The sequence below is a fragment of the Phoca vitulina genome, unplaced genomic scaffold (assembly GCF_004348235.1).
Source record: "Phoca vitulina isolate PV1807 unplaced genomic scaffold, GSC_HSeal_1.0 scaffold14, whole genome shotgun sequence".
NCBI classification, from domain to species: Eukaryota; Metazoa; Chordata; class Mammalia; order Carnivora; family Phocidae; genus Phoca; species Phoca vitulina.
The window spans coordinates 22,423,789-22,440,863 of NW_022589717.1; the positions used below are offsets into that span (position 1 = coordinate 22,423,789).

A 17,075-nucleotide genomic window follows, 5' to 3' on the forward strand; every position below is an offset into this window, starting at 1 on the left:
AGGTGTCCCTCCTGCTTTGGTTCTTGCTTCCCCTCCTGTTCCCTCACGGTCACACTCTAACACCTGTCAGGGGCACGTGGCACAGAGGCCTCTCCTCTCTGCTCAGCCTCTGTTATCTCTACAGCTCAGCCAAGCTTTCTCTGTCCCCAAACAAACTGTGTTTTGGGCCCTTCCCATGCTAAGGGCTAACCGCTTATTATTTATGACCTCAATGAAACTTGAGAAGAACTTTGGGATACAGGTACAAGAATTAGAGTTATCTGTGGTTTGTAGATGAGGTTAGAGAGGTAGCAGGTGGCAAAGCTGTGGTGAGGAACCCTATTTGTCACAGCCTGAAAGTTGTGTGATCTTTGGCAAGTTATGTAAATGCCGTGACTCAGTTTTCTCATCTCTAAAATGGGATGATAGTAAGAGGGACCTCATGAAGTGTTGTTGTGAGTATTAAGGAGGTATCTAACCTACTGGTTTCTGAGACCGATGCCTGTACTACACAATGACCATCTGGATGTGTTATTATTTGTATCTGCTATCTTATCCCCTCAGCCGCGCTGCCTCTTCTTATATATCTTGCACATGATACATCATGGCCTGACCCCACATTTGTGACCTCTTTGATCAACTACCTTCCTTGGTTTAAACCTGTACTGCCCAGTATGGTAGCAACTCAGCACCTTGAGCACTTGAAATGCGGCTGGTCTGGACTGAGGTGTGCCGGAAGTGTAACATACATGCTGGGCATCGAAGACTTCCTGTGCAAAAAGAATGCAAAATACCTCGATAACACTTTTTTGTGTGATTGGCTGTGAAATGGTAATATTTGCGATATATGGAGTTAGATCAATGTGTTATCAGAATAAGTTGCACTTGTTTCTTTACTTTTTAAAAATCTGCCAACGAGAAGAATTTAAACCACCTCCGTGGCTTGCATTATATTTCTATCGGCCAGTGCTGGTGTAGAGACACCGTCTGTGTTCTGTGTCCCAGGAGAGGCTGTGCTTCAGCCCTGCCTGCGGAGAGGCTCGCTCGAGGTCAGGGGCCTGCTCTGGGACAGTCAGCTCTGTGGAGGGACTGGTGCAGGGCCTGCTGCTGGCTCAGTGGAGGCTGGGGAGGGGGTGTGGTGGGTAATGGGGGCCATGGCTAGGATAAGCCGTCCTCCTGGTATCCAAGGAGAAGCATTACATGGTGAGTGGCAGGATTATTATGGACCCATTTATGTTTGCTCTACCCTCTACCCTCTCTAACCTGCTAGTTGGCTTTTCAGAACCCCCAGATCAGGGGAGTTCGGGCTGCAGAGCCAAAGCAAAAGTGTTGGTACATTACCCCCCACCTGTGGTGGGTAGATTATGCCAGGTGACCAGGGAGGGGGAGGGAGAGCAAGGAGACTTTGGCCCTGAGACTAGGTGGGGAGTGGAGAAAGGTTAACCATGCTCCCCATAGCGACAGGAATCTGTGCCCCACTTGTGGCCACACCCAGGGGAGGGGGTGGCAGGACCTCAGAGAGGAGAGGCCACACAGTGGCTGAAGACTTGAACCCTTCTTTGCTTGGAAACGTCTGAACAAACAGCTTTCAAGTGACCACATCAGGTTAGAAAATTAGGATAATAGCAATGGAAGGCCCTCACCCTCATTTCCTAGGCCTCCCAGATTCCCTTATTACTTAACAGAAGGTCAAGATTTCCTGTTCCTGGTAGGACTGAGGCTTAGAGGAGCCAGATTTAATCAGTTTGATTCCACTCTGCATGGAGGATCCTGGAGTCCTCAGCCAGGGAAGCTCAACCTCCTCCGGGGGCCGTAGGGTACCCTTCCTCCTGTAAACTTGCCATGATAGGCCAAGCAAATTGGCCCTAAAACAAACATTACAGCACTCAGACTGTAGTCTCTAAACGAGTGCTTTCCTTGTTAAGTCATTCACTTCATCAAGATTTCTGGAATGGAGACTAGACCTAACAGTCAGACCATTGCTCTCCCTGGAGTCCCCCACCCCCACTCTGATTCACCCCACACTGTCCATGCTAGAATTCTCTCTTGGGTACCCTACATTCAGTGAGTCACCAAACCCTACCGAGGCTACCTCCAGATGATCTCCTGAGTCCATCCCTCTGGTCCCCCCACCATCACTGCTCACCCCCCCGTTTCTTACTGGCCTGCAATGCAGCAGCCCCCTCCACAGCGCCTCGTCTCTGTCCCTGGCTGTCCGGCTGTTTCCAGAACTGCCTTCACGGAATCCCAGCTGCGTGTCTTGCTGTTCCACTGCTTAAACAGCCCCGGGAGCCCCTTTCTTTCCCACTGGATATGCTTCGACCTCCTCACTCTGACATGCAAATCCCTTCGGAGTCTGGCTGCTTTCCTCCTCCCTTGAAGCCCCCTCTCCAGGCCCACCTCAAACACGTCAGGCTCTGTGCAGGACTCCAAGGTCAAGTTTCATAGGTGGAAAACTGAAAACAAGCAAATCGCACAAAAAGCCCTTCAAACGAGTTCTAAGAAGGAGAGGGCCACAGAGAACTCTGAGGAATCAAATTCAGTTTGGGTTTTTGCTCTGTCGCCTTATTCCAACCCTAGCTTTTCTGAACCCTTTGGCTCAAATGATCTGTGTTCCTTGAAAAGTCCAGATTCTCAAGGTAGCGGACTGGTTGCTGCCCAGTCAATGGATCGCCTCATCTCGGGTAAAGTGGCCATCACTGACTAATTCGTCAGGTGAGATGGGAGGTTGTCATATGGCATGTAGGGGCTCTTCCAAGGGCTGAGATCTGGGTAGATTCTCCAGAGCAGTACTTCCAAGAAGCAGAAATGAACTCCGTGGATCTCTGGGGGTGGGGGGGGGGGGGGGGGGGGGGGGGGGCTGAGAGTCTACACTGACCTCTAACAAGCTCCTGGGTGATGTTGATGCTGCTGGTCCACGGACCACACTTTGAACAGGGAGACTTTACTGGGACAGTAGTCAGGACACGGAGTTAAAAGTATTCAATACCTTCCTCTTGTTCTAGAATGTTCTCCAGTCTTTATTGCCATAAAAATTCTGCTCAGTGTTTCAGGTACAGTTCAGATGTCACTTCTATAAAGGTTTGGGGGCTCTCCTGGAGTTACTCTCCTTTATGATATCCCACTGATCACTTGCCTGATAGCTACTTGGGTATAGCTGTCACCTCCAGTTTTGTTTATTCTACCTACTTACTTACATACAGTTTTCATTTATGTATGGTTTCGATGCGCAGTCTGAGTCTTAACAAGAATGTACAGATCCAGAAGAGTCGCATCACCCCCAAATTCCCTCGTGCTGCCCTTTGAAGTCCCTCCTTCCCACAACCCCAGCCTCTGGCAACCACTGACCTGTTTCTATTCATATACTTTTGTCTTTTTCAGAATGTTATATTAATAGAGTCATACACCATGTAGCCAGGGATGACTTCTTCAGCTCCCATTGACTCAAGAAGCAGAGAACACTGAGATTTGTTTGATTCAGTCATTCTCCCCTTGGGAGGGAAACCAAGATGAAGGCATCTGGCTCTTGTGAAGGATTCCAAAGCCAGTCATGGGCAAAACCAGTTCCGGTTCTCTCTAGTTCTTCACACAGGCTTGAACAGTGTTGGTGTGGAAACCATGTGTGAGTATGTGCATGCAGTCCTAGAGAAAGCCAATGCGATTAAGGCTGGATCTGGACTTTGAGGTACAGCTCCTGTGGGTGCTGAGGATTAGCAGTAACAGCTGCTATCCTGCCCATTAGAGGAGAAACAGAAGAGAGAACAAAAGACTTGTTTAAAGGATGTGTCTCTGCAACTCTGAGGGGGGAAGCCAGTCCATCAAGCCTGAAGGTAAGTGGATGTTTTCCTGGTTCTGGTAGACTAGGGCTGGTGGAAAAGCAGAAACCTCAAGATTTAAGGAGGGGAGGGTGGGATTTGTGGGGCGTGGCTCTTACCCCTCCCCCCTGTATGTGTCTGTGTTTGATCTGATTTGGGGAGAGGAGACCAACTTCTGCCATCAACAAAGGCTCCAACGACATTTCCTTGTGGTCCTTCTGGAAGAAAATGGAAAAGCCCTGGGTCCCCTCAACTTAGAATGTGTTTTTACAGTTCATTGTTCATTACCTCTGAATGTCCCTGGGAAACTGTAGGAATGGTCCCTTGTGGGGAGAGGTTTTTGACTTTTTTTTTTTGCCTCATGGAAAGCAAACCTAGCAGAGAGTTATTGTCTGAAGGACTCTTAGGTCCAAAAGATTGGAGTTATAGGTCACCGTCCTGTCTCCTTGTATCTGGTCAATGTAAGAGGCGGGGTGGTGGTGGGTGAAGACAGGATGGGGGTAGATGACATTGGATTATTTGGTTGTATGGATTATCTCCTTAGCCACTGCTTTTATAGCTGCTTTCACTACATTCAAAGTATTTTATTTTTACATTTTAAAACTAGCTTATTAGAGAGGAGGGTTGTGGTTGCCTTGCATTGCTCCTTAGATCAACATATTGGATGAACTTTTGAAAATTCCACGTATATAAAAATATGAAAAGGAACAACTCCTTTTTTAAAATGCCTAACAGTCCTAAATGTTTATTCAGAGGGCTTTCACCTGTCATATTTGCTGTCTCTCACATTATTCTCCTCTGAGAACTTCTTTTACACAGTCAACTTCTCATTCTTTCTGTCCGTGACATTAGAGCTAGCAAACAAAAGTGACACTTAGTCTCTAAATGTTATTTTATCCAATCATTTTATTCTATTCCTGAGCCCCGCCCCCCCACCAGTAAATTTAACAAGGTGCACAGTGGATGGGCTTGGGTGTAACTTTCTCTGCTCATCTTCTCTGTGAAAAAGTAGTGAAGTAACTAAACAAGTCAGTAAGAAGAAGGACAAGAAAATACCAAAGTGTTGCAAATTTAACAATTGCTTCTAAGTATTTAATTCATAGTTGGCAGAAATTTTGTATCATTCAACTCTCTACTTTGCAATTGTAGCAATAAGACATTAAGCCAAGCCACCATATGCCTTGCTGCCTGCCCATATTGGAATACTGGGTGTCTCACTTCACCAATAATGTATTATCGCTCACACAGCCCTTGGATATCAGACAGCTTGTAAAGAGTCACATCAGGATACAAATATTTTCTGGTCTTATTTCTTTGACTTAATTAAATCCTCTTTAAAAAGAAGCAGTCTGGTCTTACGAGAGAATTATAAGATGAGAGGTTTTTTGTTTTGTTTTGTTTTGTTTTTAAAGTGTTTAGAAATTGAAATACTTCCTACAGTCTGGAACATCTTTTTGATCTTGACCTTGAGCCCTTGCAATCTGGGGAGGCAGCACTAGCAGTATCTCAGGTTTAAAGGCATTGTATATTCAGATCAGTCACATTCAAAAGGACGTCATATCGTTTTCTTAAACAGCATCTGGATTGAAGCTGTTGAAAAGGGCAGGATGTGGGTCTCGGCCGCCCTCGGAGGCTGGTCTTGTGCGGCCCTCTGCCTGGCTTCCTGCTCAGCTGCCTTTTCCCATGGTGCTGGCTCAGGGGCCTGTGAGGATATGCAGCCCAAGCACATTCAAGCCCAGCCTCAGGACCCACAGACCCACCACATCACCATTCACACCGGCAGGTCTTCCTACTCACCGGGTGACACAGTTCCAGGTATGTATGGGAGAGGCTTTGAAAGACCCCCCTGGGCCCTCCTGACAAATTCCAAGCTGTGTTTGTCCCAAGCAGGAGTTTCCTCCGTTAAAGTTCGACTTAATCCTAAGAAGCAGTTATTTCGCCCAAGATAAGCATGAAATATTTGTATCACGAGAACCACATAACTAATCTGTATATTGATATTCATTTTTACAAGAAGGCACAAATAGCATTATTATAAAAAAATGATTTGTCCTTCTTATAAGATATAAATATAATTATCCTGAACAAACTTCATGTATTGTGTGTGTGTGTGTGTGTGTGTGTGTGTATGAACTAGGCTTTTGTTTCTCATTATTTAAAACTAAAGTTATTTGCAGAGTGAAGAGTATTTCCTGCTATTTTAGTTTGGGTGCCTGGAAAAGCAGAGAGAGAACTTGAGGGCAGGTAGTTTATTTGGGAGGTGATTCCAGGAAGTACAGACGAGGAAAGGGAGACAGGGAAGAGAGAGACACCAATAAGAAGGGTGAGATTGGGCAGGTCACTGCTGTGGGCAACTGGGGCTCAATTCCAGTGGGGACCCTCTGAGAAACCATGTGAAACATGCCTCTGAATCATCTCTCAGGAGGATGGAGGGGCTGGGGCATTTAGGGGTGGAGGGGAGCATCCCCACCACACACACACACACACACACACACACACACACACACACACACATTTTAGAGTCCTGCCTGCTTACCTTACCTTGGACCAAGCTCCCAGCAGAAAAAGCGAGAAGAAATCTCTAGGTATGAAGGGTGGTAGCTGAGCACAGACCGAAAAGCGTCTGTGCAGCCATGCATGAACTCAACCACATCAGCGGTATTGGCTCGACCCCCTTTGGACTTTGCTAAATTCTTTTGATGGCAGTTAGAGGTGATAAGTTCAAATAAAATTTACTCTGTAAGTATCATTTTCCCCAATCATTCTGTTCTGTTGTTAAGTGTGGGGAAAAGCTATGTGGGTATATATTGGCCCCCACAGCAATATACTCCCCAAACTGAAATTCAGGCTATTCCAACAGAGCTTCCCAAATTTTGTCACATCACGATACAGCGAGGAAATGATAGTATGTGTAGAGCATGCTGGGGCAGATGCAAGGAGCTCCTCAAAGCTGGAGGCAACTTCTCTGGGGCTCCAACCACCACAGTAGGCACCCAGGCACCCTGGCACAACAGGATCAATATGTCAGCACCCCCGTGTTCTGTGGCTAAGGGAATGAAAATGGTAAGAATCAAAGCACTGTATTTGGGAGAAAAAGCTGTAAAAATGACCCAAAATATTGTGACACCCGAATTCGAATAAAAAACCTGAAGGAAGCATAATTGGATTGTGATTGGAACAAAGACAACATACATAATAAAGAGCTGGAGGGAGCCCTTCCTGGATTCAGTGAGGGTCAGTTACTACTTTATTGTGCTGGGATTACACAGTTTTCTTTTCTTTTCTGGGATATCACTAATTTGTGAGCTCCTTGAAGGTAAGGACCATGTTATCCTGTTCATGGATGTATGCTCAATGCCTAGCACAATGCCCAGTTTGAAATAATAACTAAATACTTGTACAAATGCTTATTAATGAAAGTTCAAATGCATGGAAAATAAAATGATCACAGACACTAAGCTGCATTTAGCAAGCCTATAAAGTTATGACCCTGGTTTTAGCTACTCATTTAATTACAAATGAGTTTGCCATATTATTTATGTCTGTAAGAAAAATTCCTGCAAGTGAAATTGCTAGATCAAAGGGAAACTGCATTTCTGGGCTTTTTTGGTGTGTATTTAAAAAAAAAAAAAAAAAAAAAAAAAAATATATATGTATATATATATATATATATATATATATATAACATAAAATTTGCCATTCTAATTGACAATTCAGTGACATTAAGTACATTCACAATGTGGTACCCCATCACCATTATCCATTTCCAGAACTTTTTCTTTATCTCAAGCAGAAGCTCTGTACCCATTAAATAATAATCTCCATCCCTCTCTCCTCCCAGACCCTGGTAATCTCTATAATCTTTCTGTCTTTATGATAACTTACCTGCTCTAGGTATCTCATGTAAGTGGAATTGTGCAATATGTCATTTTATATTCAGCTAATTTCACTTACTGTAATGTTTTCTAGGTCCTTCCATGTTGTAGCATGTATTAGAAGTAACTGCATTTTAAATATGGAAAATATTATTAGGTTAACCCCTCGAAGAGTTGCATGGCTTATAGTTCTAGCACTAGTGAATGAGTGTCCTAGTTTTTCCACAGGGCTATCAATACTGGTTATAATTTCACATTTTAAAATTTGTTAATATGATAGGTATACTGTCTCATACTTGTTTTTTAAATCATGATTTTTTAATTTCAAGTTTTTATTTAAACTCTAGTTAGTTAACATATGGTAAAATTGCTTTCAGGTGTAGAATTTAGTGATTCATCACTTACATATAACACTCAGTGCTAATCGCAAGTGCCCTCCTTAATAAATCATGATTGACCTTATTTTATTTTCTGTTTGTGTCCTTTGATAATTTTGGGTTGGTCACCTTTTTATTGATTCACCATTACTCTTTGTGTATTTGTCTGTTTTGTATCTTTACAAATATTTTTCTCGGTTTATAATTTGTCTTTGGATTTCTTCTATATTCACAATATTTTTAAATCATCCTTTCCTTTAGGCAATTGGGTTTTTCTTAGAAAGGCATTCTGAACTACCATATTTTTTAAAAACCATGTTTTTCCTAGTTTTTTTTTTTTTTTTTGTATTTCATTTTGACATGACTTTGCTCTAAATGGAATTTACTTTGGGTGTGAAATAGCACTTCAACTATTTTTTTCCCCTAATTAATTTTTTACTTTCTGGGTACTTGTCTAAGCTTTTAGTTTTGAAAATACCCATATAAAATCACCAAATGGAACCACATCAAGAGGACTCACCTCGAATGGATGTTTTCTGTTGCAGTGACCGTGAGGAGCATTCGAGATTTCATGGGATTTCTACTTCAGGCTCGAAGAGTGTCTGATCATCAAATAGCTGGCACTTTTGTTTTCATTCCTCCTCATTCCAAAGCAGTGGCTTGTTTTCAAGAGGCTGACACAGTCACCCACTCTGACAAGTCCCGGAAGAGAAACCTGTCCTTCGAGTGGAAGGCCCCTGCTCAACCTGTGGGGAACATCACATTCCTGTAAGAGCCAGGGCAGTGCTGCTTCCTGGTAATGGAGCCTTATACTCTGAAGAGAAGGAGCTTCTCCACCCCCTTCCTGCATGCTTCAGCCCCTACCTCCAGCCACCTCATGACAAAGACAGAGTCACGAGGACTGCCCCAACTAGACAGTCTATGAAGAGGGTAACCAAAAAAGAAGTTGCCCCCAGCTCCCCTCTTTGTCATTATCCACAGTTCAGGGGTACATGATTTCCCCTCCTCTCTGGGCACAGATGCATCTTGACCAACCTCTCCAGGAAATTCTGACCAGAGGAAAAAGAAGGACCGTGGGAGAGTAGGGAAAACTGAGAAAGACAGAGGCTGAGGCAGACAGAAAAGTAGACACCTTCTTGGGCCCAGTGAAAGCCCCTGAGGTCTCTGTGCCTTGGCTTGTGGTCTATCAGATGGCTGATGACTTAACCAACTGAGCCACCCAGGAACCCCTAAATTAATCACATTTTTATAACTGCCTTCTGAATATTTAAACTGGGAAAAATGATTCTAGCTGATAATCCCTACCTCAGTGAAATTGGGGGAGGATAAATGAGATAATGTTTGTGAAAGGGATTTTTACTAAAGAAAGCCATTAAGTACTCAAAATACCAGTTAGAGTACCAACAATTTATCTCTAATTTTCAATGGAATCTACAATTACAACAGAGCTGTACAATTGTACAACAGAATTATGAAATTTTCAATTAACAGAGTAATTCAATTAACAATATACCAGCAATGGCTAATAATAAAGTTGAAGACAGAACCTTTTGAGACTGAACAGTTCAAGAAGATACCTTTTAATCAAAATGAGGTTTTCTAATGACTGTATTTATTTAGGAGGGGAATTTAGACATATCCTTCCCTGTTTTAATTATTTGGCACAGTTGAGTTTTGGTTTCTAAAGAGAGTGGAGTCACCCCAAGGGCAATACGATCATCTCTTCAGCTTTCTGTTCATGTAGACTTTTGTTCTTCTTCGGGTGTTATTTAAGGGAAACCAAACCCTCGCATCATTTTGCTTTCTTTTTCCACAGTTTGTCAGTTGTCCAGTCATATTTCATTTACTGGGAGAGGATCGAATCATCTGTTGTGTCTCAACAGACACACCGCGGAGCCCACGCTGATGGCGGCAAGCAGCCCGGCTCACCGATGCCAACCTCTGGCTGGAGGCGGGAGGGAACCACCCCAGGTATAGCTTGCTGTGGGACTCAAGAGCCTGGTTGGCATCATTATGGGAGGGAGAGGGAGAAGCAGGCTTCCTGCGAGCAGGGAGCCCCATGCGGGACTCGATCCCAGGACCCCAGGATCATGACCTGAGCCGAAGGCAGACACCTAGCCGACTGAGCCACCCAGGAGCCCCTAAATTAATCACATTTTTATAACTGCCTTCTGAATACTTACACTGGGAAAAATGTTATTTTCCCTTAGAAGTTCCCTTAGAAGCCAGTTCCAGTTCCTGCAACACAAGCACTAAACACCTGCTTTGGCCAGCTGCAGCAGCTCACGGCCAAGGGCAGGAGGGGATGCTTGCCGTTGCTGTTTGTCTGCTTCAACCTCACAAATTACTGGGGGGCCCTGTGGTGGAGAGTTGGATTCTGTCACAAATCCAAACAAAAGCAACCCCCCCCCCCCACTCCCACACTTACCAATCATCACAACGCCTCAGCAGGGTTCTTCAGACCCCTGGAGCTCCACGCGGAGCACAAGAAAGAGATGATCTTTTCTTCTTTGTATATAAAAACTCATCCAGCTTTCATTGTCACTTTCCATGGTAGGTAGATGGCTCTTTGCAGCCTGGGTTGGAGAAAGGAATCAGGAATGAGAGGCTGTTTTGATGGCAACGGAGTTTTTCCTGGTTCACTACATAACCTGAGACTCCTTTGGTCCGTGAACTTCTGCAACAAAACATAAGAGAACACAGTGAGAATACAGCTACAGAATACAGTGGTCACCTGAAAATTCCTGGGGATATGGAACTCATTTCCATTATTGATCTCTAGTTAAGTGCTCTGAACGAATGCACTCATAGAGGCCACCTGCACAGAAGCTCCCATCTTTAATCCTTTCAATTCCACTTTCCTTGACTCTGTGCTTTGCTCTTGGCCAACATGCTAATGCCCGACTTGGCTCAGTCTAGCAGACCCAGGCACAGAGCTTACCCTGGGCCACTCTCCCTACTCTGCCCATGCCCTGAACTGTCTTCTCCCCACTGCCCAGCACCACTCCCCCAACCTTCCCACCAAGCTACTCCTGAAAGCAGAGTCAAGACCTCAGGGTCTGACAGTGTGGCCTGGAGAAGACCCTGCAAACCCATGGTGTTTCAAGTCTCATGTTTTATTTTCTTAATCATGCAAATGTTGCATTTTAATCCCAAGCATGTTTGTTTTAATATGAATATGACTAAAAGTGGGGTGTCAGGAAGTGACATCATGTTGTCCCTGCAGTCTATCTTGGGACCCTGCTGGGAACCTTGTCCCCCACGGGGTGACAGACTCTCGTCTGGGCAGCTCCTGGGTAAACTCCTCATGACGCTGCTGTATGCATTCCTGCCCTCCTGGCCCAGCCTGTTTTCCTACCCATTCCTCTGCACAAACCCCAGGGTTTCTCAAACAAAAAGGGAGTGTGTGTGTACAGATGCATTGTGATGGCGGGGTGGGGGAGGGAGGGGAGGAGAGGATGTCATCTAGCAAAGTGAAATAGATTTCTTAAGTGTAAGAAGACTGCAGTGGGCAAATTATGAATTATGAATTTTCACATTAGGCAGATAGTATATTGTACTTCTCAAACTTATTTCCCAATAGACACGTTGGGGTCTACCCAACCCCATTAGGCGTGATCTCCATGTTTTGCCTTCTGACACTTCCTCAAAGTGGGCTTTTCCTCCTGATGATCTATTTATCTTTCCAGGGGAGGTTCCAATATCTCCTTTGTGAGACTTTCCCCCATACTTCTTGGGAGGCAAATGTAATTGCCTTCTCAGTTCTGGATTTAAAGCTCTCATCACACTGTCATCTGTAAGGTTGGGCATCTAAGAGTCTCTCCTCCTAGATTTTGAGTTCAGGAACAACAAACGGCCACTACGCAGCCCTTCTGCATCCCCAGCATTCACAGAAATGCCCATCATACAACGAGTCTGCGGGGAATGTCCGAATGCATTTTGAGTTCGGGCGGGAGTTTAAGACTGTTGAGCTTTTGCCACATTCTGTGTGTACGTTAGGCTTCTTTGTTTTTCACTTCAATCTTAATGTTTCTGAGTGACGAAGGCTTTGGAGAAGAGTGGCACTAAAAGAAAAAGAAATGCATTCCAATCCAGTTAGATCCCTGGTCAGAGAAACCTCCACTAATGTGTTTTTCTGCAAACACCATCATTGTCATCCTAAGGTTATCATGGTAAATCCTCATTGCATGTACACCTGTGCCAGCCGCTGTGCTCCATGCTTCTACATCAGTGATTTTATCTCACCCTTCAGCAGCTCTAGGCTGTAGCAACCATTATTGGTCCCATTTTGGAAAAGAAGAAACTGATGCTCTGGGAGGACTTGCCCCAAACCAGGAGTTAGCGGAATGGAGAGTTGAACCCAAACAATCATCTGACTCCAAAACTGGTGCTTGCTTATTTGCTGCGCTGTTTCTGATTTCTATTTCTAAAGTTCTGGGCTGTCATGTTGGCCAGTCACGGATGGAAAATGAGATGGTGGAGGGCAGTGGAGGGCAGTGATCTTGACTCTGCCCATGGCAGAGGCTCAAGTCATTATCATCACCAGGGAGACTTTTACTGTTAATAATATGGCAGGAAAGATCTAAGACTTTCAAAAATCTTTGATTTGTGGGATTCTGATTTTATTTTGTTTTGTTTTGTTTTTCTAGCTAGAAGCAGTTTTTGGCAGAGGTAAGAAAAAAAACATAGTGGTCACAGGGGTTTCTAAACTCCCCTGAGTGGTGACTGTTAAGAATGCACAAGTCCAGAGGGTCAGAGACTTACTATTTACAAAGGTGTTAGAAATCGAGTCCTTTGCCACTTGGTCAGGGGCTTATTTTACTGGGCAGATCAACTTTTTGTTGATACTTTTGAGTAACCCAAACTTAATGGTTTGTCCTAAAGGCACATTAAAGTCTCTAATATTTACCCCATTACCATAGTTGTTTGTGCTAATCAATACAAGGAAAATGCTCTCACTCTCTTTTGTGGTGTCTTTGGATCTCCGTTTAGCTCCCAGTCCCCCCAGCGCTCTTCCCCAGCAGCGTGCGAACATCTTTGCTGTTGCCCCAACTGGAGCTGCAGAGGAGAACAGCTTAGATTCTTTTCCTGCAAGTTTTTGGGTGACAGAGTTTTCTGGGGATGCAGAGACTCTGTTCCAATCATCTTCACACATGGCTACTGCAGTCAGCAATGGCCAGCAACCCAGAGGGGACAGCAACCCAATCCTAGAACCATCCCTGGATATCCGTGGGCTGGAGAGATTCATGGCTCTCAGGAGATTCTTCCCAGAGGGCATTGCTTCCAGCCCTAGAACCCACCTCAGGTAATGGGTCAGGGGTAGACCATTCAGTATGGTGGTGGGATAAGCCAAACCCTGGGGTGCTGAGGGAATCTAAACTTCTTGGCATCTAACAGCAAATGATCTCACCATATTTATTCTTAAGTGCACAAGAAACCCTGATTGTAGAAGGGCTACTGGCCAAAAGGGCTGGGTATGAAAATCACCTGGGGAAACTGTACTTTCTTGGATAGGGTGAGATCTCTGATATGCTGATATAAATAAAATCAGATATAAATATATGTTTTATAGAGGGGCGCCTGGGTGGCTCAGTCGTTAAGCATCTGCCTTCGGCTCAGGTTGTGATCTCAGGGTCCTGAGATCGAGCCCCACATCGGGCTCTCTGCTCAGCGGAGAGCCTGCTTCTCCCTCTCCCACTCCCCCTGCTTGTGTTCCCTCTCTCGCTGTGTCTCTCTCTGTCAAATAAATAAAAATCTTAAAAAAAAAAATGTTTTATAGAAGAGATGTGTAAGTTTATAATATATAAATACATATTTTATATAAAATAAAGAAAAACATTCAGTGAGGCTTTGTTGCTATCCTCACTTGCCTCTTCCCCACCCTCTTTCCCTTTTCCCTTCAGCTCCTAACTCCAAACCCTAAACTCCTTTCCAAGGAAATCTGCTTTTGTCAGTATACACAGCAATGGTAGGAAATGTTGCTTTTTGATCTGTATACTTAGTCTTCTCTTCGCCCTTCTATCCTTCCCTTTAGGACTCAGGATGATCCAAACTTTGATTCATTGGAAACTTGCCTATCCTCAGATAGGCATGAACAGGTAAGAACCCTGGTTGTACGTGGGTGATGGGGTTGGTATTTTGATCCCAATGTGGGAAGTTCCAGGCTGGGGAAGCAGAGCTATTAGTCTAGTAACCAAAATTTGAGAGCAGGAGGCAAGGGTATAATATACACGCAGCATCTTTTTACCAATCAATACCAGCCTTTCTGTTATACACAGTGTCTCTGAAGTTATTGACAATTGTAGAAATTGATAGTTTTAGTGATTTGTTTTCCCACTTAGCCTCAGTCAATAATTCCTGTCTCCCCACCTCTCTACCCCTCTTTATAACATTGGCCCCAAAACACCATGTATGGTTCCAGAGGTTAGATCAATGGGCAATATAAAATATACATGCCCACTGATTTACAATTCCTTTGAAGTCTTAAAAGGAACACAAAATAAAACATGGTATAATATTCTTACTCAAATTTATTGGAACCTACAGTGAGATTAAATGCCCTCTTGTATGGGTCCTAGCATAAAAAGACACTCAAAGCTTTCTGCCCTTGGAGATGATAATCATGCATCTTGGTCTGGAAGCCTCTTAAAGGACCTTAGGTTTATTCTTGTAACTGGCCTCCATGCTCTCTTTGTGGGGTTTCCATTAGCCACCTCATCCCCATCAATCACAAGGGCATATCTATCTACTTGGGCATTTTACTCTGAGCAGGAGCAGGAGCAGGAGCAGGCACAAGGCTGGGTTTTCAGCTGCTGCCTGGGATTCTTTAAGAAACACAGGTTAAGTGTAAAGTTCAGTGGTAGCTTGGAAGAAGACCAGGTCCTTTGACTTTTTTTTTCCCCCTTTGCTTTTCTAGGACAAAATGGAGTCCTCTAATAGGACCATGATGAGGCCTCCTCTGTCCACTGCCCATCTTACCTATCCTCGGCACCTCTGGTCGTCTGAAGCACTCACTGGGAATGGGGCTGGGGCAGCCACCCCAACCCCTGTCTTCCACACCTCTGCCACTTCCGGGTCACCTGCTGCTGGCGGGCAATCAGAAGCATCGAGGCCTTCTGCCAGCTTCTCACCTCAGTCAAAGCGCAAGGAGGCCAGAGTGCTTGAGGAACATGGAGGGGGCAGAGTGGGATACCCCAGGAAGACCAACCCAAGGCCTGAGGTTGGGCAACAGGGAGCCAGTGCCCCTTCAGGGATCCAGCTCAGGGCTCCCCAGCTGGGAATCCTGCTTTGTCTTTCCGCCACCTTGGGCATGGCCCTGGCTGCCTGCCTTCGCTGTCTACACACCCAGTATTGCCACAAGTGGACAGAAGTGTCCTTCAGTGAGCCTGCTGGGGATGCTGTTGCCAGGAGCGATGGTGGTGAGACAGTCCGTGTCAGGAAGATTGGGGAGAACAGTTTTGTTTTGGTTGAAGCAGAATACAACTGGACCCCTTCCTCTGTGGGTAACGAGAAAACAGTCCTCTGAGCAGACCGTCGTCCTAGGCCTCCGAGTAGCCCTCCTCAGACCCTGCAGTTTCTCAGCCAGAACAGAGCTAATGAGAATAGCTGATGAGGACAGGGACTCGCGGTGGCCCCCGTCAGTGAGCAGTTAGTCGAGGCAGCTGCGAAAGGACAGTTTTATCAACAGAGGGAGTTCTTCCCAACCTTTGTTGTCTTAACATCTGTAATTTAGCTGCTTTTTTTTCTATTCACAATTAGACGTTCTGTTTGAAGAGTTAAACTCAACACAATGAATATTGTATAACTTGCTCATTAACTAGACTCCTGTGGCCACCGAGCTTCCTCTGTTGCCTTAAGGAACCTGCAGAAATAGAAATTCTGTCCCTCCTCAGTATGTCAGCCTTATCCTTTGAAAAAAAGTTATGTTGGGGTTGTGTCTCTTACAAGAAACAGAACTGCAGCCCTCACTTTACCTCTCCAAACCACCCCAGAAGAAGTTTCATTTTCAAAACTAGCCTTCCAAACTGGCTCTGCTTCAGTTGATTAGGTGAGTGCAAGGGTATTCAGTCTTCTTGGAAACTCAGAAGCCTGGCAAATCTGCCTCAGAAATTGATCTGAAGCGAGGAGAGTTTTAGAGAGCTTGATTGAACACATCTGTGGGGAACCGTGTGCGTGGCGCATAAACACCAGAGTGGGGTAAGCAAGCCTCTTCATCAGGTGCAAATGGATCTGAGACCTCCCATCCATTTACACTTGATGGGAAGCTTATGTAACCTAACAGCCAGCAAACATATTGCCTTTTGCCAAAGGTCAGGCTGGAAAAAATGATGATACCACACAGTTTGAAGAAGAGCCTCTACTCATCTTTTTAGGGAGAAAAGGAAGACAGCATCATGGACAAAGACCATCTTTCTGCTCTTGTGATTTATGAAGATCACTTTGATTTAGCCAAGTGTCCCATAGACGTTATGTAGGGCCAAGGCAACAGGTTTGAATATAGCTTTTGAATATGCTGACCTGGGGCGCCTGGGTGGCTCAGTCGTTAAGCGTCTGCCTTCGGCTCAGGTCATGATCCCAAGGTCCTGGGATCGAGCCCCGCATCGGGCTCCCTGCTCCGCGGGAGGCCTGCTTCTCCCTCTCCCATTCCCCCTGCTTGTATTCCCTCTCTCGCTGTGGCTCTCTCTGTCAAATAAATAAATAAAATCTTTAAAAAAAAAAAAAAAAAAAAAAAAGAATATGCTGACCTAATATGACACATAGAAATTAGCCACCTTTTCAGAGGTAAACCTGTTACAGAGTCACAAAACATTTTAATGTGGAAACGAAAAACCACTATAAATTTGGAAAGGGTGTTTATTTATCAAGCACCTAAATCACACAGGTACTGTGCTAAGAACTTTGCATACATTTTCACATTTAACTCTCACAATAACTTAATGAAGAATAAGTTCAGTAACTTGCCCAAGAGAGGGGGGCATTCATGACATCTCAATTCAACAACAAAAACATTTTTTAAAAAACTGGGCGTA

At 44.7% G+C, this 17,075-nt stretch overlaps 1 protein-coding gene across 2 annotated transcripts; it reads left to right on the plus strand.

The window, feature by feature from the left end:
* Nucleotides 1-3,733: 3,733 nt before the first annotated feature.
* On the plus strand, nt 3,734-16,554 carry REELD1 (reeler domain containing 1). 2 transcript variants are annotated; one of them, XM_032412945.1, is made up of 7 exons: nt 3,734-3,809; nt 5,371-5,609; nt 8,592-8,814; nt 9,863-10,017; nt 13,039-13,351; nt 14,081-14,144; nt 14,963-16,554. In XM_032412945.1, the coding sequence occupies exons 2-7, from the start codon at nt 5,402-5,404 to the stop codon at nt 15,569-15,571; spliced, it is 1,572 nt and encodes a 523-aa protein (XP_032268836.1). In that variant the 5' UTR covers nt 3,734-3,809; nt 5,371-5,401; the 3' UTR covers nt 15,572-16,554. The 2 variants fall into 2 exon arrangements, with proteins under 2 accessions (XP_032268836.1, XP_032268837.1); XM_032412946.1 differs by lacking the exon at nt 3,734-3,809 and having other exon boundaries at nt 4,429-5,609.
* The last annotated feature ends 521 nt before the right edge of the window (nt 16,555-17,075 follow it).

What these genes read in the sequence shown, in the direction of transcription:
- REELD1 (XM_032412945.1), top strand. Translation starts at nt 5,402, where the DNA reads ATGTGGGTCTCGGCCGCCCTCGGAGGCTGGTCTTGTGCGGCCCTCTGC. An exon ending in ACCGGGTGACACAGTTCCAG is followed by an intron (nt 5,610 to 8,591) that starts GTATGTATGGGA and finishes TTTCTGTTGCAG; the next exon opens with TGACCGTGAGGAGCATTCGA. An exon ending in AGCCCTAGAACCCACCTCAG is followed by an intron (nt 13,352 to 14,080) that starts GTAATGGGTCAG and finishes CCTTCCCTTTAG; the next exon opens with GACTCAGGATGATCCAAACT.